Genomic DNA, 25,564 nt, shown 5'->3' with positions numbered 1-25,564 from the left:
AATGGCGTTTAAATCTCAAATGTACCTATGCTAACTTAACACGATATAAGGATATATAGGAGCTATACAACACCCCCCCATGATCCGAGAACGGACTAAATAAGATAACAGAAGTGCCATCACATGAGAGCAGAATCCATTTATAAACGAGCATGAATAAAAATTCAATTATAAAAACTAATGCTAAAAAAATAGCCCACAAGTATAATGTGGCTCAAGCCAATAGGCAAGCAAAAAATAAAATGTCTTGACCAAAAGTCAATAAAATCAAGGAAATGCTATCAATCAGCATGTCAATTTGAGGCAGTGTCTATGATAAGACTGTATATGAAAAGTAAGCTGCAACAGCCTCCAGGAGGAAGTCACTGTCCTCATCCGAAAACAGTTCAGCCATCCAATTTAAAAGATGAAAGGAACATACGTGATCTTCCAGCACCGCATCCTCTATAACCATCAGAGGACAGCTCGGTGGGTTTTCAAGAAAACTTCGTTCCAAGAAATTTTGCGCTGCCGACAACACATCCCAGGGACCCATTAGTCCATGTGCCACCGCCAAGGCCATAATCCTTTCGTCAGAACAAACCAACTCGTGAGCAATGATAGGACTCATCAGTTGATCAAAATCGACGTCAGAAGATATTGGTCCGCAGAGACACAAATCAATGGCCCAAAGGAAATCACAGGTCAGGCAGTGAAATACAGGCTGGACACAGGTGAAATAGGAGAACCGAAAAGATAATCCAAACGCCGTGCTTAGAGTCGCCAACGGCAGTGTGCCATAATAATCAAGCATGCGGTTGCGAAACCGCGTCAGTAGCAGCTGAGCGTGGTCTTGCACAGGAAGGGCATCCATATTTAAAAAGGCAGAAAACCACCAATGCGCCAGCCGCTAAAGCAAGTAAAAACGGGAACCCTCCAAATAAGGATGAAAAAATAGAATGGAAGAAGGCAGGGATGACTCCAAAAATCTTCTCAAAGGAAGTCACGAGACCACCGCTAACAACTTTAAAAAAATGTGCTAGGCCCGTTGTGGAGGATGCGTTAAAGATAGAACGGACCATGGCTCCGAAATGCAAAGGCAAATCAGTGTTTAAAAGAGCCTGAACCTCCGTACGGGTGTTAGCAATGTGAAGCACGAAAGTTTCACGGGCCGAGCTCAAGGCCACCTCTTTCTGGGACAATAGAGCTCTTATTCTAGCCATGCCGCTGAATTCTGCTCCCAAGGTCGGTATCTGTGGCCAAATGGAAGACTCCCTATGTTCACGTGTGGGAGGATAAAGAACATTTCTGCAGCAAATAACTCGCTCACTTAACCGTTACTATGAAAGCTATACCTTTAATTAAACCACAACAGTTTTCATTATTGAGCATTAAATAACTACCATTCTCTAACAATTTAAACGTGGGGATGATAGCAGGAACTGGCGTGCCCTGTAAAACGCAAGCCATATTCGGTCGGTCCTTGTTACATGAACCGTGTAACTGTATGTGTCTGCACATTAAAGAATGATCTGGCGTCTCAGAACACTCATCCCCTGTTAGATAAACTTCTTGTTCATCCTTGAAACATCTGTATGTGTATGGGAGTGACCAGACCTCATGAAGAAAACCGCTACCTAAGGGTTCAAAACGACCTATTGGCACATATTTCATACAATTTGAAAACTTATATAAAGCAAAAGGCAGTGTTATTAAACCGTGGATAAGCCACGTAGCAGTAGTGGCTTCTGCCACAGAAAAAGGTAAAGACTCCAATCTTTCAATATGGAGCATAGAAAAGGAAGCATCACGCATTGAAAGTAAGCGTTGTTTGTCTGTCAAATTAAACGGTGCAAATAAAGAAGAAACGTTCATGTATCCCCAGGGAACTTTACCCATTTTCAGAGTCTGAAGTGTCCATGCAAACTGCATGATTGAACGTAATTGATTTTGACCATGGTATAATACAGACACTTCATCATGCACAATATCAACAACAGACGACACAATATTATCTAATGTGTAAATTCTAGAGGAAAGCACGTTAATGCTATTGTCAACCACTGCAAGCACTTTCTCAAGATTTGCCTGATCAATAGCCCTAAGGCGTGAAGCAGCCTCAATCTGTGAGAGTTTCCAAATTTCATTGTAAACACCATATAACCACCTTTTCGACCTGCCACTAGCTGGGCCTTTAATGAAATCATTCAAATCCACGTCTGCATTCAGTTTAGAAAGGTGATACTTAACCGCAGGTAAAGTTGAATGTTTCAGCCAAGCTTGACACAACTTGCCCACAGAGTAAGAGGTGACAGTATGACTCAAATCAAAACGGGGATCAGATCTAACAGCCTTAAAACCGTCAGTTATATTTAAAAATCTTTTTTGGCAAGAATCAGCACTACGGTGCCAAAGCAGCCAACCCTTGGGATTCATACTGGAAATGTTAAAGGAGGAATTCAGAAGCAGAGCCTGTATATCTTTAATGGACAATTTAGTAAAATTACTCCAATTCTCATATTCCTCCAACTCCGGGAAAGACGGGGTGTTTAACCTTTTAGATGTAGCCAATCCAAAGCATGTGGTCTGGGAAATGGTGTCATTTAAAAACAACATATGATTCGGGATGAGACATGCACGGTGCAAAGCCTCAGTGCCTCGTACCTGCCAGGCCCTTGAACCCCAAACCGATTTAAGGTCTATTGTTTCCTTCCATAACTCATAGCCCCCAGTAACTAATTGATCTAGGAAGGCCTTTGAGTACAACAATTTGGTATCGGTAAGTCTAACCTTGGACAGTGGCTGTTTGTGAAATTTAAAATAAAAGGACTCGGGATTGGACTGGTTAAAGTCAGTGAAATAAGTATACTTTTTAAGAAACGTTTCTGAACTCCCTTGTGTAGGAGCTGGGCAATGTTCCCACTGAGTAAAATTAACAGTCTCCCTTCGGGAAGATGTTTTGTGTAAGAAGTGATTGCCATAATGTTGGTAACAGAACAATTCACCATAATTAGCAGATTCTAAATATAAATCCTCAGCATCAAAAGCAGCATAGTATTTCAAATCAGAAAACAAACTTTCCACAGCATTAACATCCCAATCATCAGAACGAATGTTTTGTATCACCACATCCCCCATATTAACTCTTAGTACATTAGGAACATTAACGACTTCCGTTGGGCCATGAATCTGAAAACGAACTGCATCCCACGCGATTCCATCCAGAACAGGCCACGCTGTGATGTTAACCAAAGTCAAGTCTCTTTTTAACCTGTGTGTAGAATGTGAAGAGGAAAGTGGGGCCAATGTTCCATTTAAATGAGTAATGCAAGTTCTCTCCTCGACATAGTGTCCATTCATAATCCGAAAAAAATAAAACACAAAACCAATTGACATAAAAAGGTAAACCGAAAAAAGAACCAGCCAAATGTATATCCAAGGAGGAATCAAAAAATGTTTTTTAAACAGGCCAGCAAATACTGCAATTTGAGAGGGTTTTTTCGAGGCAAGGGAAGCAGAGTCAAATGAAAATCTGGATTCCGTGGCTAAACGAGCTTGCAGGTCAGGCATGGACAAATCAGTGGGGTATGTATAGTCTGTCTCATCCATGTTTGTTCCGGGCAAATTATTTAATAAAGGACTGGAAACAGCAGGTAATTCGATGGCCACCTCAGGTTCATTATTAGAAGCAGTGGGCATAATTGAATTTCTCACAATGGAAGGACAGGAAACAGCCGGTGTCATGCTAAGAAGGATCGGCCACTCTGTGTATCTTGACATTGTCAATAGAAATAAACCTGTTTTCCTTACGACCTGGAAGTGGTGGTAAAATGACTGTTCTTGTGCCCTTCACTCCAAGCACTGGGACTGGAGCTCGATAGGAGGGACCAAATTCTTTCTTGTTGTCGATCTTCTCCCGAACCAGTTCTCCAACTTGGGGTAGCCAGCCAACTACCGGGATCTGTAACGCATCATCCGATGTGGAGGGCAAATGTTCCTTTGCAAGAGTGTCTCTGGTCTTTTGTAGATTCTGTAAAACATTGCAATGTTCATCTGCGTCAAAGGAAGTGGCGCGAACCACTGAGTCTAGACCGTCAAGGTCAGGGACGTACATCTTGATGCCAAAGAGCATTTCGTATGGGGTCCGCCCACCCAGAGACCTTCTTGGGAGATTATTAAGAGCACGCTGCACGCCATAGAGGTGAGCCAGCCAGTTTCTGCCAGTGCCTATAACTCGGGCTGTCAAAGACTGCTTTAAATCACGGTTCATTCGTTCAACTACACTATTACCCTCAGGTCTGTAGGGTGACGAAAACTTGACTTGGACCCCCATCGAAGTCATGGCATCCTTATACGCCTTAGAGGCGAAAGCCGGACCCTGATCCGAATGGAAGGTACCACAGGCAAAAATCCCTATAAAGATACGCAAATCTCTAATGACAGTCCGTGAATCAGCGCTGCGATGTGGCCATACCCACACAAAGCGTGTGCATGAGTCAACTGCTACTAAGATGTATTTATACGCAGTATCAGATGAAAATGGACCGCAGTGATCTAAATAAACACAGCCTAGCGGTTTATTAGAAATGTACAACTGAGTCTGAGGCGGACGCGTAGCAGTTGAAGGTTTAATCTGCTGGCATATGTCACAAAGAAGGACATAATCACGCGTCTGTTTGTACAGTCCCCGCCACCAGAAACGTAATTGTAATTGAGTTACAGTGGCCGAGACGCCCGCATGCGCAGACGCCACACCTTCATGAGCCGCTGTAATCAAGTCTGCTCTGCGATCCGAGTTGGGAATCAGCCGTTCCCCAACATCAGGAATTGTCACAAAAGGAACCTTTTCGGGACTTAAGTGGTATTTATACTTCAAAGGGAATCCCGCAGGATGTTTACTTCCCTTCTCAGAGGCAGCAATCGCTGCCAAGATGTCGCTATCAATCTTGGCTTTAGACCTAGTAACTGCTGCAACTAAGTATGTAGATACTGCTGATTTCGCCGCTTCATCAGCAAGCGAGATGCCAACAGCGTGAACTCCAACGCGCTGATGACCGAGAGTATGAATCACATAAACGAGTGGCAACATAGCCTTAAGCTCTGCCACTCGAACCCAGATCATTTTATGTTTTATTGTGCTACCCTTGGAATCATGAAAGTCATTTTGAATCCAAAAGAACAAGTTTTCATTGTAAGACTGGACACAGTAGTAAGAATCACTTACAATTAGAGTAGTAACACTTGGATCTGCGTACTCCAAAGCTAGTAATAGAGCACGAAGCTCTGCCAATTGTGCGGTGCAATCGCCCAGGGGCAACGTGTGTACCTCCCTGGAAATGAACTCATCATCCAACATAGCACCGACCACAATGGCGCATGCGGAAACGTAGGCATGTTTAGAGCCATGCGCAACCTGCGCCGACCCATCAGTGTAAATGATGCAATGGAAGTCCTCTAAAGGTCGCATCGCCAGAGGAGCAGGATGAACGAATTCATACTGCAAGTACTCCTGCGACCGTAAGGAAGCGTCAAAAATAAACATGACATCCGTGGATGACAATGACGCAGCCCACTGAATCCACCGAGGGTGCAAAGCCTTTGAATTTGGTACACTGGCTTTCGTGACTGCCTCCAAATGAGGACAGGGTGTTACCACTAGCATGCGTTTCCCCTGTGACAGAGCTCTTTCTTTTAGAATTGCCATCTGTACAGCAGTTAAAACTTTTTCCACTGTGGGAAACCGCATCTCAGCCGAAGTGTACAAGTGTGACTTGTAAGCGATAGGTACTGTGTCACCTTCATTAAAAGTGAGGTATGTGAAACCCACCGTCCCAGGAATTATTCTTATTACCAGGTTGGTGTGGTTATCACGAGTCAGTAAATATTTAGAAGCGAGCAGATCAGCCTGCAAGGATTGCAAAATGGCTGAATGCTCAGGCAGCCAGCATGATTTTGAGAAAGTTGGTTGTATCAAAGCATACAAAGGCTTGATACGCTGGGCATATTCCGGAATGTAAGTCCTACCGAAATTCAAAAAGCCCAGTAAAGACTGTAATTTTTTCAGTGTTGTTGGAGCGCGCAGTTGTGCGCACTTCTCTAAGAAGTGAGGAGCCAAACCTCTACCTTCATTGTTGAGCTCATAGCCCAAAAACAACACTGTGTGTTCAGCAATGTGCGATTTTGCAAAGTTAAATTTGTAACCCATGTCTGCGAAGTTGCAAACAACAGAATTTACACGACACAGATGCTCCCAAATATCGTCGTCTGTGAGATATATGTCATCCACATACGAAAAAGCATCAGGGTCGAGTGCCTCCAGAATAGAGACAATCCGAGCGGTAAATATACCAGGACTATTCTTGTAGCCCATTGGAAGACGCCGGAATTGCTTTTGGACTCCAGCGCTCGTAAAACTGGTCCATTGGGAGCTAAAGCTGTCCAATCTGTGGGCATAAAAACCATTGGATATGTCAAGCGTTGTCTTGAAACGCTTACGCACAAGACTATCCACAAGGGCAGAGCCGTGAGTATTCTGTACTGCACAGTTACGGCAATGCGAGTTCAAATGCCGGTAATCCAAAACCAAACGATATGATCCGTCAGGTTTGTTCACAGTAAAAAGGGGATTATTCATCGGTGACACACACGTTTCAATAACTCCCTGATATTCCAATTGTTCAAGGATTTCCGCGACGGAAGATTTTGCTTCACGCCGAATGGGATATTGCGGTTGAGGCTGCGGCTGAGACCGCAACGGAATTTCGTGGCAAGGCGACAATTTATCCCAACCACATTGGTTACGGTACAGAGCCGGCGCGAGAGCCCGAGCCCACTCTTCTGCAAAATGCTGCGCATGCTCTTTCGAGACAGTGTTCGCGAAACTGGGTAGGATCACCTCCTCCCCTCGCGGCGCCGCGAGCACAAAAGGTGGGGGCCAGTCAGCCTCCGAAAGTAAAATATCATATGTAGAAGACAGATTCTCCCAAAATACACCTTTAACGGTACGCTGTATGTCACCTTCAATTAACAGGACAATTTCATATAGTCTTTCAGGGGGAGCAAGTCTCGTATCCGCTGTCTCTATCACAACGTAGACATCAGTCGCTGTCACCCTCAGTAGTGGACGCAGCGCCTCTCTGACTATGGTTATCTCCGCCGCGCTGTCCAGCAAGGTCAGAGCCCACGTCAGATTCCGAAGCCGCGTTCTCACTATCTGTGGCATATCGATGCGCTGTTAAGGCTGCGACTTTCTTTTTCGCAAACTGCGGACGCCTAGGCGTAGAATCCTCCTGCTTCACTGCGCCGTCCGTCTGGCGGGACTGACCACGTCCTTGTTGGCCTCCACGTCCACGTCCACCCCCTCCTCCTCCACCGGTCTTGGGAGCCGATGTGTCCTGAAAGGAACGAGGAGAGCGTTGATCAGAACCCTGAAAACGATCAGGCGATTTAATCATCGCGCGGTCGCGCAAATCATAAACTTTTTCGGGTGGCGCAGGAGCTTGTATTGCAGGAAAAGTACCCTGAGTCTGCGTTGTCTGCTTCCCCTGTGTCTGTTTTTTAGGCCAATTTTGTTTCTTGGACTTGGGCTGGGCATCTGTCACTGCAGATTGTCCCTGTGGTTGTTTTTTCTCCTTTACTGGAAAATATTTTAGACCTCTACTTGTGCGGCCAATTGTTTTATAAGCGGCCACCACAATCTTTGCTAACTGGCGGGGTTTGTCGGCATCGGGCAGAGCAGCCAAAGCATTCGACACCTGAAAGTTAACTGCATCTCCTTTAACATTGGAGAGAATGAGATCACTTACAATCTCAAAAGAACCACACAGGCGCATACCCAATTCAACCGCTGCCTCTGGACCGTGATCATTCTGAACACGTCTAACGATTTCAGGCAGGGCAGTCATAGACGGGGTGCCGAAGCACCTTGTATAAACTGCCGCAAATGTTTTTCCCCAGCTGTCACAGTCAGCAAGTTCAGGAGTAATATCCTTCGGTAGAGTAATCGTTAACATTCTATGTTTATCAGCAGGAGTAGAATTCGGAAAAACCGCCTCCAGTTGATCAAACTTCTCTGCTAGCCAGAATGGGAAGTCATCGTTGTCAACAGGACGCGCACCAAAAACCGAATTTACCATCACTGGATTGAGACGCATTCCGCCTCGTTCCATGGGAGCGGCCGCACCCCCCTGGGGACCACCAGGAAGATGTCGACCGATGTATTGCACTAAAGCACGAATCACGGAAATGGAAACTACATGCAGCCTGCGAATTTCAGCCAGGGTGCAAGCCCCGTGATTCGGGTGCGGGGTAAAGCCACCCAACGCAGGCCAATTAGTACCTGGAATTGAGAGTGGACCTAACCTCGCAGGGGACATAGAGTGGGGGAGGGCGCCATCAAACCAAACTCGATGCTGCCAATGATCAATAGGTATTTCCAATGCCCTGTACGGCGTATATTCAGCTGGGACATCTGAGGCGGTGTAGGAGTGGAACAAACCAGAATTAGCGTCCACAGCCGGAAACGTAACCCAAGAGTAAAACAACTCGTAAGGAAACGCCGGATCTGCACATACCACGAAAATCACAGCCATTCCATCTACTGGGACCTGGTACGTCTGAAGATGGTTGCGTACCGCTACGCGACTATGCTGCGCAATAGCCACCGCTGCCGCCATTACAGAATTGGAAACAAGAAAAAACAAAGAATACTTTGTAGCACAACTGGGTAGTAATTCAAAGAAACCTTTTGAGAAAGAATCAAGCTTGAATAAAGACCTATTTCAAAAAATAGGTAGGTTTCACCGACACCCCGTTTTCCGGAAACGGATGTGAAGGGGTTAAGGCATGAATGATAAACTACTCGAGTGTCATGATATAAGACCACCGAAAACCGTTGGGCGCCATGTTGCAGGGTTTCTGTACTCACACAGAACTGTGCACAGAGGAGTGGAACCTTGGCAAATTAGGGTGTCCCAAAACTTACCTTAGCAACCAACTCACCCCTTACCGAGCTAGCTACAGTGTCTCATTGGACATATCAAACACCCAATGTTTAGACAAACCAGAACATGAACTTACAGTACCTCAGGGTACGTGGGACTCATGAACACTCTTTCGTTATATTATCATTACAAACCATAACATGGAGTAAAGAAGACACATGTGCATTTGAAATGTTTATTTACTAATGCCGTCTTCTCAGGCGCAGTATCTTAGATAATACAAGTATACTTATTATCAGTAGCAAAATTATCAGCATAGTTACTAAGACATAAAAAGCGAATGGTGACAGCATGTTAACATGCTGTAATGAATAAGAGTTAACAACACTTATATCTCACCCTCCCTAACACATATATTATATTATTAGCTAAGAAGGTCTCTTTGGGTTGTTTTAGGGCGGGCCCATACCTTAGTGTCCTAGCATGAAGGAATCACATCAGCATACACCAGCTCTCTCTGCATGTGCACCGCATCAAGTGTGTTAACAATTCTCGTGCAAAGCAATATCAATCCCGCCTCAAGCCCAAGTTGGCAAAGGCTGCACTTGTGTTATGACTATGAAGGCGTGGAGATCAGACCTCATAACAATTCCATATCGTGTTGCTCCTGAAACTTCAGCACTCTCCGTGCAGACATGGTTTATTAAACAAAACTGATATCAGAGCAATAACATATTATTCTCACATACACCACGGCAAACCACTAGGTTGAAAGCTAAGTCAACAATTAAGGGTCGTGTGCAGAAGTTGCAAGAAAGGAAAAATGGCGTTTAAATCTCAAATGTACCTATGCTAACTTAACACGATATAAGGATATATAGGAGCTATACAACAGTACTGTTCCATGGATAATTGTGAAAACCCAGCCTAGTCCACTCTAAATGTTCATCCCTCACAAAAAGAATAGTGGGAAACAGCAGCTAGGAAGAACGCAGGCGGGAATTACAGAACTCACAGTTCCGAAGGTTCTGTCCGGCTGGTGCATCGGCTGATGCCGGCTTTGGCCCAACATCATGCCTCCCAAGCAGCTTAAACCCACCTTGATACTGCGGGGATTGTGGCGCCGCTGGAACTGGAGCTGCTGGGACACAGCGCGGCCCCCTAACGGCTCAGATGACGCCGATCAGGAGGAAAGCAGGGACGCTACTCCTGCAACAAGAGGAAGCAAGGAGGCAGACGTGAGGACACAGAAAGACAAAGATCAGTGTTGGTGAGGAGGTGGGCCCTACCAAGCAACGAGTAATTGCAGGGATGTTTGCTGGCCGTGGGAGAGTGGAAGAGAAAGGAGACGCTGTCAATGGTGAAACTTCGCTGGTGCCTGCTGTGGGTAACAACAGACTTCCACCCCTGGACAGAGTGAGTACAGGACTGACATCTTTGGCATCTTTAGGTTTGGGTCCAGGGTAGCCACAGCAGGGGGGATCAGAGGGCGCTGACTGTACCATCATGACAGTCAAGCACGATAATAAGGAACAGGACATTAATGAAGGCTTACTAGCTAACCCTAAACTTTCTCAGATACAGCAAAAAAACGGGGGGACAATGAAGACTGAGCTAACTAATGCCAGTGAGAATTAGGTATCTGAACTGGATGGCTTAGAGATGGACTCAGACAGCTCCCTGTCTAACCCCAGCACGCAAAGCGACTTACCTCTCAGACACGAAGAAATAGAAATAAAGGCAGAAAGGAGCGGGAGGTCAGGCAAACTGAGTCATATCCTAGTCACATCCAGTCAATTAAAATGGGATTATTCAAAAACATATTTTGGAATCGAGGATGGAAGATTGGAAGCAGATGACAATGCACAAGGGGAAAATAATATGCTTTCTCAACCAAAGTCTTCGTTGGAGACATCTCCTTCAATGGGTCTGATATATTCCACTCTCAAACAGATCCAGATGGCAGCTAGACAGGAACACAAGAGGGCCCACCATGCAACGAAGAAGCTACAAGGGGCCATTAGGAAAGTAAATAAAACACGCACAAAATTGCTGAAAGAACTACAGCATTGGAAGAGCGAGTTGTGGCATTAGAGGCTGGAGCTGAGAGCACTGTCCAACAAGTCACAACAAACGATTCATGGATGACAATTTAAGGCTATTGGGAATACTGGAAAATGAGGAAGGAGAATACATCAGAGGATTTGTGCTGCGCCTGTGGAAGGGTGGTTTCCCCGAATGAGCGCATTGGGATTGGGACAAAGAGGTGCAGCGAGTACATTATTTTCCACTCATGCTTAAAAAAGGAAGGGGCAGAATGACGTGAATGAAAAACCTAGAGTCATATTAATATTCTTAGGCAACTTTCTTCTGCGACAAGCATTTTTCGATAAGGCGTGGCCTGAAGCTAGACGTTCAGCTGAGGGACATTGCTTCTTCGTCAGGCCGGATTTCTGCCATAACACTGTGGAAAGAAGGTGGAGGCTTCGACAACTAATTACTCTCTTCCAGAAGAATGGTTGTGAGGCCTATCTACTGAGTCCAGCTCGGCTCAAAGTAATTCATCGGCGAAATATAAGGGTATTTTCTTCTGAAATACAGGCACAGGAGTTTTTACGAGAAATATCTGTGATTTCAAATCAGAAAGAACCTGAGGGGTGATGAACTTGGACAAATATTCACATTGTTTTTTATTTGTTGTTTGTTTGATGGAGCTTGATGGGTGGTGGTGGGAAGCTGTATCATGCAGGAGGCATCACAAGGGTCTTCTGACCTTTTTTGCCTAGAGGCAGAGGAGGGGGAGGGGATGGGGGTGGGGAAAGGATTTTATGAAGGGCTGGTCCAACAGGTTGAATTTTATGAAATGGTATCAATTGCAATGAGGTCTTAACCTACATTTTTGATTAAGACCAATGGACTGGGTAAGCTAAGAATCGCATCTGTCAACATTTGTGGATTAAATAATCCTCAAAAAAAGTGCAGTGTTAATAAAGACATTCAATATTTGAAAGAAGACATAATATGTCTGCAAGAAACACACATAGAAGTTGGTAGACATAAGATGGCCAAACTATCAGGATACCAGCTGGTTACACAACCCAAGGAACACGTACAAAAGGGGTGGCAATTATGGCTCGTAGAAAAACTTTCAGATTTCCACGCTCTAAGGCTGATCAGCTGGGCAGATGGGTGATCACTCAATGGTATGCTGATAATTATTCTTCAACGCTGTGTTCAGTCTATGGTTCAGCATTTGACAATCCTGCCCTTTTTAATTGGCTAAATACGGAACTAGCTGGGTGGCCACTGCCTTTAATCATCTGTGGAGAGTTCAATATAAATACGAGCACTAATAATATCAAGCTAGGGCCTAGTTTATATCAGGATCGTAAACCTAAAGTCATTGAGTCCTTGGTTAATTTATGCATGACACACAGACTCATTGATGTCTGGGCCATTCAAGAACCCTAATATTTAGGATATACCCTTTTTTCTGCCCCACACCAGTCACACATTAGGCTAGACTATTTTTTTGTGTCTCAGGGGTTATAGACAAACTGCCTGGATTTTCACATTTCCACACGTAATGTCTGATCATAATCCGCTAGTCCTTGAAATTTCATTTCAATCCTCAAAGCCCGGTGGACCTTTGATAGAGCACTCCTTTACGATGAGGAATATATTGCACATATGAGGATATGGATTCCCAGATTCATAGCTGCGAATAGGGATAGTACACGGGTGGAGGTGGTATGGGACGCTCTGAAAGCTGGGATAAGAGGGGAAACATCAAGGTATGGCTGGAGGTCCCAGAAGTAGGGGAAACAGCACATGCTGGAACTCTATAGAAAGTTGGTTGATGCAGAAACACAATTAGTAGAAGTATTTACGAGTGGGGGTGTGTGGGGCGGGCACAAATACAGTGGCATTAGCAAAGTCTACAATATTAGAAGTTTCGTCGAGCAAAGCGGCAGGGAAATAAGCCGCCTGGTGTATGAATGCAGTGAGAGAGTGGGACACTTGCTTGCATTGCGCACTAGTCAACGGGGCAATACTTATAATTGAAGATCCTCGGCACAGGCTAGTTTCCAAGCCTTCAGATATACGGGCTGCCTTTCAGTGATTCGATCAACAGCTCTATACTGAAGAAACTAGTGGTAGTGAAAAGGAAATTCATGATTATAACGCAGGGCTTCCAGGGGAAAAGTTATCAAGTGAAGAGAGAGATGCGCTGGAGGCAACCATTACGGCAGAGGAAATTGGTGGCGCTATTAGGTCCCTGGTAAAAAGGAAAAGCGGTATGTACAGATTACATTCCGGGGGGATTCTATAGAAAATTGGCTCCCTGCCTACTGGAATTAATGGAGGACGTGTTTTTTAGAGGCCCAATCTGGTCAGGGGGCACCAGACTCATGGGGATCGGCCAATATTTTGGTATTTCCCAAAGAAGGGAAATCGGTTAAGGAGTTGGGGTCCTATCGACCTATCACGTTAATAGTGACGCTAATGAATGTGCTAAGGTTTTGGCGAACCGGCTAGCGGTCGTGATCAAGAAATTGGTTTCACCAATTCAACATGGGTTTGTTCCTGGCCGGAGTACTACTGATCATGTTCAACGGGTGATTGCTCTATTTGATGTTGTAGGGATCACCGGAGACCCTTTGGGGCTAATCCTGCTAGATGCAGAGAAAGCCTTTGAGAGGGTCTCCTGGCCTTTCTTTACCTCCTCACCCTCACACCCCCTCACCCTCACACCCCCTCACCCTCACACTCTCTCACCCTCACACACCCTCTCACCCTCACACACCCTCTCACCCTCACACACCCTCTCACCCACCCTCACCCACCCTCCACACCTCACTCACCCTCTCACAGCCTCTCACAGCCTCTCACTCCCTCTCACTCCCTCTCACTCTCACTCCCCCTCACTCCCTCACTCACCCTCACTCACCTCACCCTCACTCACCATCACACACCCGCACGGACATTGCTTGCCTGGGATGACGACTTCCCTAGTTCCTATGCTTCGAGCCTTTGCTGGCTCTTGGAATTATGCTCTGGGGCTCTGTGTATGTGTGTGCGGCTCTGTGTGTGGTGCTCTGTGTGTGTGTGTGGTGCTGTGTGTGTGTGTGGTGCTGTGTGTGTGTGTGGTGCTGTGTGTGTGTGTGGTGCTGTGTGTGTGTGTGTGGTGCTGTGTGTGTGTGTGGTGCTCTGTGTGTGTGGCGCTCTGTGTGTGTGGCGCTCTGTGTGTGTGGCGCTCTGTGTGTGTGGCGCTCTGTGTGTGTGGCGCTCTGTGTGTGTGGCGCTCTGTGTGTGTGTGGCGCTCTGTGTGTGTGTGTGTGGCGCTCTGTGTGTGTGGCGCTCTGTGTGTGTGTAGCGCTCTGTGTGTGTGTGGCGCTCTGTGTGTGTGGCGCTCTGTGTGTGTGGCGCTCTGTGTGTGTGTGGCACTCTGTGTGTGTGGCGCTCTGTGTGTGTGGCGCTCTGTGTGTGTGGCGCTCTGTGTGTGTGGCGCTCTGTGTGTGTGGCGCTCTGTGTGTGTGGCGCTCTGTGTGTGTGGCGCTCTGTGTGTGTGGGGCTCTGTGTGTGTGTGGCTGTCTGTGTGTGTGGCTGTCTGTGTGTGTGGCTGTCTGTGTGTGTGGCTGTGTGTGTGTGGGGCTGTGGGTGTGTGTGGCTCTGTGTGTGTGGGTGCAAATGCAATAGGTCTCGTATTTGCGAGAGATTAAGCTATTGGCATTGTAAATGACAATGCCATTTATTTATCTGTTTTCAAAACCAACACATAAATAAGAATTTTGTCATTTACAATGCCAATAGCTCTAACTTTTGCAAAGGCGAGACCGTTGCATTGTAAATGCTTGTTTTCTCATGCCAGTGGAAGAACTGTTTTTTTTTATTTTTTTAAGTGAACCGGACCAGCAGGGGTGGGGTGGGGGAAGGTCGACAGGGGGTGGGAGGGGGGATTATTCTTCGGCCGATGGCATTATTCATTCATATATCTTTATTATGTATTATATTTGGACAAACCACAATAAAGAATAAAAAAAAGATCTAGTGCAGTGGATTGATAATGTTCCTAATAGAACCATGTATGTGGTCTTGTAGAGTGGTATTTGAGTGATAGATGCTTCTGGCAGTATGGGGAGCAGATTTGGACAACATGAGAGTGGGAGGCCGTTTGTCAGAAGGCAAGAAGACACCGCGTCATCAAATAATTCGATTGCAGGATAAAAAAGACAGTCTTTTACAGCTTTTCCTTCCAGATTGCAGCGTTGATTGATTCAGGTGTCCATGAACGTTACCACTAACATGCACTGGGGAACAAGTGTGGGATTGCTGACTCCTTGAAGTTGTGTAGAGAAGCAGTGATGCTGTAATAGGTCTCGCCTTTGGGACCTATTGTCGTTGCCAGTCAATTTAGCGATGCTGCACAGTATCCCTGATGCTATGCACATGGCTTTATAGAAACCGATGACGTGTCTGGATGTGTCATCTTGTAGGCATGACACACCAATCATGCAGGCACCTACAAAATGGTGCAAGCTATTTTTCCCCGATCTGAGTTGGTTCAATAAATACAAAGAAAAAGGAGTGCAAGTGGGGGTTGGAATCAAGGAGGGGAGGGAGGCAGCACGAGGGGAAGCAACACGAGCGACGGTCTGAACAATACAGAGGGTGCGGGTGGGGGGAAGTCAACTCAGAAAGCAGAATGTGGAGCAGAGAAAGAAAAGGAACGTGTGAGCACAACGTGAAGCTAGGTGGGAGAAGCACAAGGTCAAAAAGGAAACCCTGGGAGAGAGGCATACAAGGGTGAGCTCATCATAGAAGTTGGCTGGGAGAAGCACACAGGCAGAGAGAGAGCAATACGAAAGTGGTGGAGTAGAGAAGTACATGAGGGATACATCTGGAAAACACATGGACCTTCGCGTCTGACAAGTGAGCAGTGGAAGGACAGAAGTAGTACATCCATGCTCCAGGGGTGGAACAAACGCACAAAGAAGTAAAGCCCACACAAGCCAACACATTAGGAGCAATGAGAGTGCCAATGAAGCCAACCAATGGTAAGCAATGGACAGGCTTTAAGCGCACTATCAGCTGACCGTGTGTGTCGCAACAGGCAGCACTTGCTCATTCTAGTAAGTGAGACCTAAACATGGCTAAAGAGAAAGGCTCATGCTACCAGAAATATGCCCAGGTGTCAGTAATGCTTTAGAAAAAGTGTATTTGTGACTGATCGAATAGCTGTTTATTTATACCTAGTGGAAGTTTTTGTTTTCTTTGAAATGTGCACATGCCATTCACAAAGGCATATATCAATATTTTCTCAGTTATTCAGCAAATAAAGTAAATACGGTTCCATTATTAACTTTTAAATTGCACTTTCTGGCATTGTATGTTCCCAGAATGTGAGGAAGAACTAGTTGGCAGTTCACAGATCCATCTTAACAACAACAAATAAAATAATATACCACTATATGTCTCTGCGCTCATAGACATGCGTTCATGGATATGTGTTGTAATGCCCAGCGGGAACTTCATTGATTTGTAAGTGTGCGGGAGGGACACCGAGCACGCAACTTGGGGTTGCTTTAGTTACTATCTATTTAGTATGTTGATTGAGGTTCCCCAAAGACTAAGAGTATCTCATCCCACTAATGAGCGATTGGCTTCATGCGAGTTTCCCTCTTCTCTCTCCCTTGCAACGCTAGGCACTAGAGAAAACTTAACATATAAGATGTGTTGTAGTTACAGATACAAGTGGTTCCTGATATATAAAATAGAAAATTAGCTCAATAAGATGAGGACATCAGAAAATCCAAATATGTTTAACTTTTTTGATGAGTCCTGGCCTGAGACGAGAGAAGCCTGGTAGCAAAGAAAACTAAGGTAAATACCTGAAGGTGAGTACATAAAGCAGGGCCAAGATATTTGAGAGGATGCAGATCAGAATTGCTGGCTAACTGGTAACTCAGCTATGTATGTTCTATTTTGTGAGTTCAATGAAATAACGTTTTAAAAAGTAGGGGAAGAAATAAGACATTTTAATTAAGCCCAGCATAGGAAAAGTGTGTAACTACTATTGTTATTAAAATTGAAAGTACTTTTTCTACATCAGTTTTCAAATGCTGTGAAAAATAATTGAAACTCTACCACCCCTCTTTTTGCTTTAGGGCAGTGAAAGGACTTCTCCACAAGCTTTGCAATCATTTGTATTGCATTTCCAAAAACTATTTGATGTGACTTCACCGAATGGAATATTTCCTCGTATGAATGACATTTACATGAAACTAGGAGAAATGAACAACGCAATGAGGAACTTGCGCAACCTTTTGGGAATTGGTAAGTCCTAATGAGGCACACAGTATATCTCATTGTTCCCAACAAACTATTCTTCTTACAATCAACCCCAGATTGAACCAGTCATTACCTTATTCTTGTTTATGCTAGTGTATTGCAGATCATTTCAGACTATGTGCATAGATGCAGTTAGTCAGTGACTATTCAGCAGCACAACTTACAACTACCTTTATAGCCCTGGAATGAAACTTCTGACTTTACATTTTGGATATTTGAAAAACATTGTTTTTCTGCTATTCATTTTATCACATTACAATACATATAGACTCAAGTATAGCGACAGGATACCAACCTAGGCCAGGCATGACTATAACATATATAACCATAAGGAGTAGGCATGCAAAGTATCAGACATCGAAACTAAATGTGAAGAAAAGCCATTGAATGTAATGAAAAGTAGCCCTTAATACTAAGATGACCAAGATGTAGGTGGGGCCACAGGATGGGGGCATGCATCTACTCCGTTCAGGTTGCCGGGTCGTATCTTTAGATTGAGAAGGATATGAACAAAGGAGCCCCAGACATTACATGGTAGTGACATGGGGTGCTGAAGCAAGCATTGTAGCTCAACCATGTTACTGGAGAAAACCACACCAGAGAGCCATTCCTTAGGCAATACCAGATAGATCAATAAAGGCAGCTCTGGGATTGGGACAACTGGGGCAGATCGGATCATGAACATTATCAGACTTATGTATTTGAACCAGTGTGCCGTATGCCAGAGTAAACATTTTTAGATAGATCTATTTGTGCCTGTGGTTTAGGAATATTTACTTAGATGCTGAAAAGCATGCTGCTCAAAAACTATTGCTAATCTCATTCCCCGGGTGTTTTTCTCTTGTCTAATAAGTCTTTCACTGAATATATTTGACAAAGCAAGAAAAAAGTCATTCTTATGTTAATAGAGCTGATAGATGTTTGTACTTGCTGATACTGTAAAACCCAGGTGGACCTAATCATACCTTATGCACTTCATTTCATAGTTTAGACCTCCTGGATTGACTTCATCCAGGCATCAGCCAGGATTTTGTTGTAGCTCTCAAAAAGTAAGTAACCTAATATCTAATCTGCTTCACACCACACACTTGGCCATGTTGGACAATATAGAATATACACTACTAAACTAAAAATTGTAGATGAAGACCAAACAGGATTCTTCACAGATGCCAAAGAGGTATGGAACTGAACAAAATGTTAAGCTGTGTCAATAGGAATAATCACCTATCAGGGTTCAGAAAAACAATACAGAAAAAGGAGAGATAGTTGTAGACATAGGTGGAAGTTGAAAGGATGAATTGAAAAGGGAAAAGTGGGGACACTGGCAGCAGTGGCAGCAAACTGCAAACAAGAAATTAAGTTCCTCTCTCTGACATTCATGAACTGTGTCACCCTCAATGGGTCGGATTTACATTCATCTTCTAACAAAGGGCCTGCCCAAACTGACACCGAAATCTGCTGCTGAGGTCATACGCCACAGAGAAATAGGATGATCTGTGATACTTTACAGCACATGCCTGTCTTATTTATTTGCATGCTTGCACAGTGGTGCAGGGAGGGAGCTGTTGTTTCCACTTAGAGGTGTTGGTCGGTTGGCTGGCGGGCGAAAGGCCGTTATATACCCTACCTCCTGAGATCTATTATCGCTACCCATAAGGAAACCAGGTACATTTCAAATTGTTTTGTTAGTTATTTTGACCGTAGTAGTGTTTTGGGTGCACATCTCAGATTACTGCAGGAAACACACCTGAGTAAAATAGTGGATGAAGTATTGAAAAAGAGTTGTGGCCAAATGTACTTTACAACGTGCTCACTGTACGTAAGGGGCATCCTTTTATAAATTTGTCCCAGAGCCCCTTTTGTTTTTTCAAAAAGAGTGCAGATACATGGAGGATAGTTTCATATCGATTAGAGGCTGCCTAGATGGTAACCCTTTGCATTCTTAAAATGCCTGCCATCACACCTAACTATAGGAATTCATCAACCTGTACTCATTGAAGGGGATTTTACTTGTTGTTGACGGAATCCGTGGTCTGATCCAGACTCCCTCTTTCTTGCCTGCCAGTTATATGGTCTGCAGCTAGATTGTGGAATGGCTGATGGGCTGGAATGTAGCAGATTTTTGGAGGGTTGCTCGCTTAAATGATAATGAATACTCCTACTGCTCACACATCTACGATGTTCATAAAATATTAGATATAGTCCTTTGTATTGCAGACTCCTAAGCCACATGTTATTTTCTAGAATATCTTGGCCGAATAGTCTCTGACCATATTCCTATACTAATGACTCAGGGCTGTGGGACACAGTTATTTGTATTCCAAACTGGAGGATACATTAACGGATGCAGCATTTGGAACAACCTTCTGAATATGATTGTTGTCTATTTTTAAGAAAGCAAAGTATGAGTTGAGCCACATTGATGGAGTGGAAGAAATTTCCGGTAGTGATGAGAGGAGTAAGCATAAAAACATTATATGGCGACTGCATAACTGTTAGAAATGGGATTTCTGGCTAGCTGAGACTTGCGCCAAAGTAAGCGAGAAACCACCACTCTAGTCAGGATAAGTGAGGCACACGTCTAAAATAACCCCTGCTCACTCCCTTGGTAGCTTGGCACGAGCAGCCAGGCTTATCTTAGAGGCAGTGTGTAAAGCATTTGGACGTAACCAACAGTAATACAACATAAGCAGTACCTGTTTAGAAAAATATCCAATATTTTGACATAATTAAAACAAGACCAAAAACGATAAAAACTCCACAATACTATACTTAAAAGTTCACAGTTCAAAAACTACGTTGATTAAAAAGAGTTCCTTGGGTAGATAGCTCCGTCCTGGCTTCCACAGCGTCGTGAGCACACAAATCCGAAAACAGTTCTGGCTGAACACGTGGTCGTGGCCAACTACGGTGTCGCGAATACCTGCAAATAGTACCTTTCAGAGATGCAGGGCGATGGGGCCCTTGAAGTCGCTCACGTTGCAGGTCGAGCTCCTTTCTGTTGGGATCAGGAGCGCTGGCGCCAACAGCCGTCGGGTGCTGCGGTGCGAAGTGCAGTGGTGCAGCGTGTGGTGCCCCCAGGTCGCGGTGTGAGCAGCGGCTCAGTGGCGGCATCAGATGGCGGCATCGATGAGACCAGGGTTGCGGTGCGAGATGGAGGCAGTGCTCGTCACGGTGCTAGCAGGTCACGGTGCAAGCAGCGGCGTTGTCGTTGCTGAAGCACTGTCGTCAGCTGACGAACTGGAGTTGATGACACCGGCGTCGGTAGGCCAAGGCTGCAGTGTAAGATGATGGCGGTGCGCTGTGTAACATACGAGCGGTGCCCCCAAGCCACCGTACAAGCAGCCACGCTGACTTTGGCGGGAGGTGGCGGTGTCAGGAAGGCCACGGCGTCGCCGTGTAGCGAGGCGGTGCAGAGTGCGGGCCCACAGGTCGCGTGCGAACAGCGGCTCGGTGATGGCATCAGCAGGCGGCCTCGGTGTGGCGTGGCGGCGGTGCCCTCTACGGTGCCAAAGCTTCGGCTTGAAGCATGGCGGTGCGGAGTGTGGTGCCCACAGGTCAGGGTGCGAGCAGCGTCTCGGTGATGGCATCAGCAGGCGTCCTCGGTGAGACCAGGGTCGCAGTGCAGCATTGCGGCGGTGCCCTCTAAGGTGCCTTCAGGACCCTGGTTCGGCAGGGTCTTCGTAGACGGCGTCGAGTGGTGTTCTTCGGGTGGCAGCATACACCACACAGTCCCCAGTGCTGCGGGTCAAAGAACCTGAAGTCTTTGCTGTTCCTGAGACTTCGTGAACAGGGGCAAGCTCTACCTCAAGCCCTTGGAGAGTCTCACCAATTCGGTTGCAGAAAGCCCAGTCCAGGCCTTTCACTGCCCACGCCAGAAGCAGCCACTGCAGGTCAGCCTAGCAAAGCATGCAGCAAAGCGGTCGTTCCTCTTAGCAGTTTCTCCGGTGCTTCTCCTGTGCAGTCTTCTTGATCCAGGTGAGTTCTACAGTTCAGGGGTCTGGGATCCAGAATTTGTACGCAAAAATCCTTTGATCTGCCGGGCAGAGGGTGTCGGTGTCCCTCCAGAACCAGTTGGGCCTTCTCTGGCGTGAGTTCCTGGCAGGAGGTGGATACGGTGTTGTCAGAGGCAGCCCAGTCCCTTTGAGGTGCAAGGAAATTCCTCCCCCTTCCCCCATCGCAGCTGTGGTAAATAAATAATTAAATACCGGTTCTATTTTTTGACTAGATATACAATAACAGATAGCTCAATAAATAAGAGTCAGGATTCGAGGTATCTTGAGTTTGCAGGTTTTAATACAGCATAAAGGACAGCAACAGGACAACCTGCACGGGAATAGGATGGCAGCTGCCGGGGGCAGGATCTGGGAGAGGACAACTTTTAATAACAGTGCACAATATTTATAATTAAACAATTGCATTAGAGTTCATACAGTAGGCGTAGCAGTGGGCGTAGTTAGTAACAGTCGCGAAAGATAAGGCTGAAGTGGGTGTAACAAGAGGCGTGTACATAGACATGTGATGTAAACGTAACAGAATATGTCATAAAATGGGGCGGAAACATGGAGGGGGCTACCTAAGGAGCCGGGACCTCTGACCTATTGGTGCGCGCAAGCTGGCAATGACGTGTTACTAGGAGGAACTGGGGGCTATGACTTCTGCGCTAGAAGGGGAGACTACAGTCTGGAGAGTCAGAGCGACATGTACCTAAACACTATCTAGTATCTGATGTTTAGAGAACATGTTGATAGAATCCAAAAGTTATCAGGGTAAAGGCTAACAGACTCTAAGACTGGTGCATGCATTATTCTACATGTAGTGCGTGTTAAGGAATATTAAATGACCATTAATACAGTATTTCTCTTACATGGAGACGTAAAGGCTAGACCATGACGGAAACTATTGATGCGATTCAGTAGCTTAGGAATGCAGAGAAGGAGAGCTGGACTGATAACTAGAATCATAACATACTTTTGGCAGACTGGCAGGCAGAGCCAGGCCGAGCCGGGCACTGTGAGGCAGGAAGTAAGTGAAGGGTCAGGGATACAGGTGGGGGTTGTATCGCTCCTCAGCGAGGGTTCATGAGACAGGAGCTGAATCTGAGTCCGGGCCCTTTTGAGGCCTAGAAACGGGGACTTTCAATGAATTAACGTGCACACTGTGAAACGTGGCAACGTAGCTTTACATAGGCCTAATACTCGTAGCTTTCACGAGAACTGAAAACTGGCATACTAGAGATGGACACAACTATAATTGCGTCTTTAATCGATCATAAGGGAATACATATGCATATTAGTCATGCACACATAACATAGGATGGGGAACACGTAGGGACACAGAACATGGCAAAATTTACTTTTCCACATTCCCTCCTTGTCACTACGTTTCCATCAGGAAACATCAATATTCATGATACCATCTATCATTTCATACAGTATCATTTGCTCGTCTCGAATTGTCTTGGAACGGGACTTAGGACTAGGAATACAGGATGTAGCACAAATGCCGCAAATCGCAGGGCCACATTGTATACAGAGGCAGCAACTGAATATGATCGCTACTGCAATACCTAGAAACGACAATACTTTCCATCCCCAGGCAGATAGGATATTCCAGAACCAACCGGACCATGTCCAGGTGCCTGGATTCTGGTGTAACTGATGGGCAATCTTATGTAGTCTGGTTATAGCTGAATAAACAGACGGCGCGTTATTAGGAATGAAAATGCAGCAACTAGATCCGATGACTCTACATGCTCCTCCTCTATCGGCCAGTATGACGTCAAGAACGAGCCGATTTTGGAGCACGACAAATCTCATAGCAGATTGCTCTTCAGTTAAGTTACCTAGAGCGGAGGCAGTCTCATTCACTACTGCCTCAAGGGTTCTGGTTAATCTACGGATTAGCTTACTATTCTGGATAGGTCCTATAAAGAAAAAGAAACCTCTATTGAAATCTGTATATTGTTCTAGAGCAGTTTCAGTTTGATCGACAATTGGGGACTCGATCTCCCTTCTATGTCTGATGTGTACTAGATGTGTGTTTCTATGATAATCGGATGGGGCTAGGAAAACTGGTGGCAGTAGGAAGGCAATGTAACATGTTCCATCCCAATCGAGGGGCAGACGAACATATGCGGTCTGACCACAAACAAAATAAGAATGACGTGAAGCTTTGAAAACAGATTTCCCACTGTCACTATACTCGACAATAGTAGTACAATCACTATGTCCTACATGTGCGGAACCATTCTTTCGGACACATAATTCGCCTTTGACTGGTAGTACTGAAATAGCAGGTAAGTCTGGAGTAGTATCAGACTGAACATTCAGGACCATAAAATTCGTAGAATAATTACCCAAATTATAAACTTCATTTTCTAGATCTAACCCTGTTCTATGGGTGAGACCTTGCTTGTCTGGAAAACATGTACTGTTCAGAAGGGACATATCATTTGAGGACAACGTTAACATGGACCATGCTCCACACGAACCATTATGTGAAAACGGTTAAGGAAACAGTGGCAGAACTCCCTTCGGTGTCTGGAAAGGGGGGAGTCGACCACACACCCAACAATTAGTGGCATTGCTGGTCTGGTGAGAATAGTGTAACATTCTTATAAATGTATTATTTCTCATAGCAAGACGATAGGACAACTCGTGAGGAGGCAGATCACTAAACGTGTGCTCTACTGTAGCATTAGAAAACTTATTTACATGAGAAATTGGAAAACATAAATGAAATGCATAACTTGTGCAAGTAACCATTAAACTTAGAAATAATAGAAAACTTAGAAAAACGATACATCGGATAGAGCTTTGACTAACTCTCTCACTATGGGGGTCTATCTCATACATGTCAGATACCTGTCTAACCGTTTCACCCGAGGGGGACTTAGACAATTAAACTGGCTGACTTATTTTACTAGACCGGAGCTTCTTTTTATACTCCTGCTGCGGAGTTTCCTCTAACAGGGGAGGCTTGGAATCAAAGTTTGTAGCGGGACAGTCCTTGAGAATAGGGCAGTTTTTAGAATTCTGACAGTCCTTGAAAATGTTCTCGGCAAACTCTTTTTCTCGAAGTCCATGAAATTTCTTGACGTGGGACAGGTGCACCCAGCCTTTGCGGCCTTCCAACTTCACGGCCGTACGGGTGGTCAGAAGGACTAGCTTCGGCTCCTTCCAGCGAGGCTCCAGTGGACTTGAACGATCGAAATTCCTGATTAAGACCAGGTCTCCGGGAAGGACCTCGTGCGGTTTGACTTCAGTATTGTCTGGAAATGCAGCGGCAACCTGTGAACGACAAGAGTGTAGGGCAGACATCAAGGAAGCTAGGTAATCTGTCAGCATATTACTGGAAACATCTGTAATACTTCGGGGTCTAGGTGTACCCCACATGTTCGGGGGGCGGCCGAATACGACCTCATAAGGAGACAGACCTGATCTGGAATGTGCGACCATGCGCATATAGAATAGGGCGACTGGCAGAGCTACTAGCCAGTCTACACCTTTCTCTTTACAAACTTTAGCAATGCGGATTTTTAGGGTCTGGTTATGTCTCTCTACGAGACCGGCTGCTTCTGGATGGCGTACACAATGGAACTTCCACTGGTACCCTAACAAAAGGGAAACATGCTTCATTAACTCAGATGAGAATGGCTGGCCGTTGTCTGAATACACGACCCTAGGGAGTCCATAACGAGGGAAAAATTCACGAACCAGCTGCTTGGCAGTGGTCGCTGCTGTATAATCTGGAACTGGATATGCCTCTGTCCACCTGGACAAAGCGCATACAACTACAAGGACATACTTGAAACCTCGACATCGCTCCATCTGAATATAATCCATCTGGAGGACTTCAAAAGGGTGGTCAGGAGGCTGGAATCCACCTTGTTCCACCGGGACACTTTTACCTGGATTGAACTGGCAACATATCATACAGGTACGGACTTTCTGCTTGGCTGCAGCTCGTAAATGCTTGTTGAACCAAAGGTTCTGGATACTGTCTAACATAGCTTTTTCTCCTAAATGTGCAGGACTATGTGCGGTATTAATAATGACTTGAACCATAGAGTCGGGGAGAAACCATGTGGCTTTTCCCTTCGTCAACCATCCCTGATCTGTCTGGACCCCTCCTTGTTCGGACCATTTCTTGATTTCTTCAGGAGTAGCATGTAACTGTATGTCTATGACATCTTGTGTAGGGTCCTTAACTGTCATACATGTAGTCGGATCTGGAGTGTGTGTCAGTGTCATGTTAACTGGAATGTCTGGAGTCTGAGCTGTGAGCTT

The 25,564-nt window shown here is 45.4% G+C and overlaps 1 protein-coding gene across 2 annotated transcripts in view; it reads left to right on the top strand.

Annotated features, from left to right (window-relative positions):
- Positions 1–25,564, top strand: part of CEP70 (centrosomal protein 70) — a 505,009-nt gene that overhangs the window by 345,514 nt on the left and 133,931 nt on the right. For both annotated transcript variants that reach the window (XM_078682403.1, XM_078682404.1), the window contains one exon: positions 17,090–17,258. In XM_078682403.1, the coding sequence (XP_078538529.1) occupies positions 17,090–17,258 (169 nt within the window). The remainder of the gene's footprint in view (positions 1–17,089; positions 17,259–25,564) is intronic.

This window comes from Lissotriton helveticus, chromosome 3_1 (genome assembly GCF_964261635.1).
Source record: "Lissotriton helveticus chromosome 3_1, aLisHel1.1, whole genome shotgun sequence".
NCBI lineage: Eukaryota > Metazoa > Chordata > Amphibia > Caudata > Salamandridae > Lissotriton > Lissotriton helveticus.
Note: the sequence above shows the minus strand (reverse complement) of the source record. Positions and strands in the feature narration are given on the sequence as shown.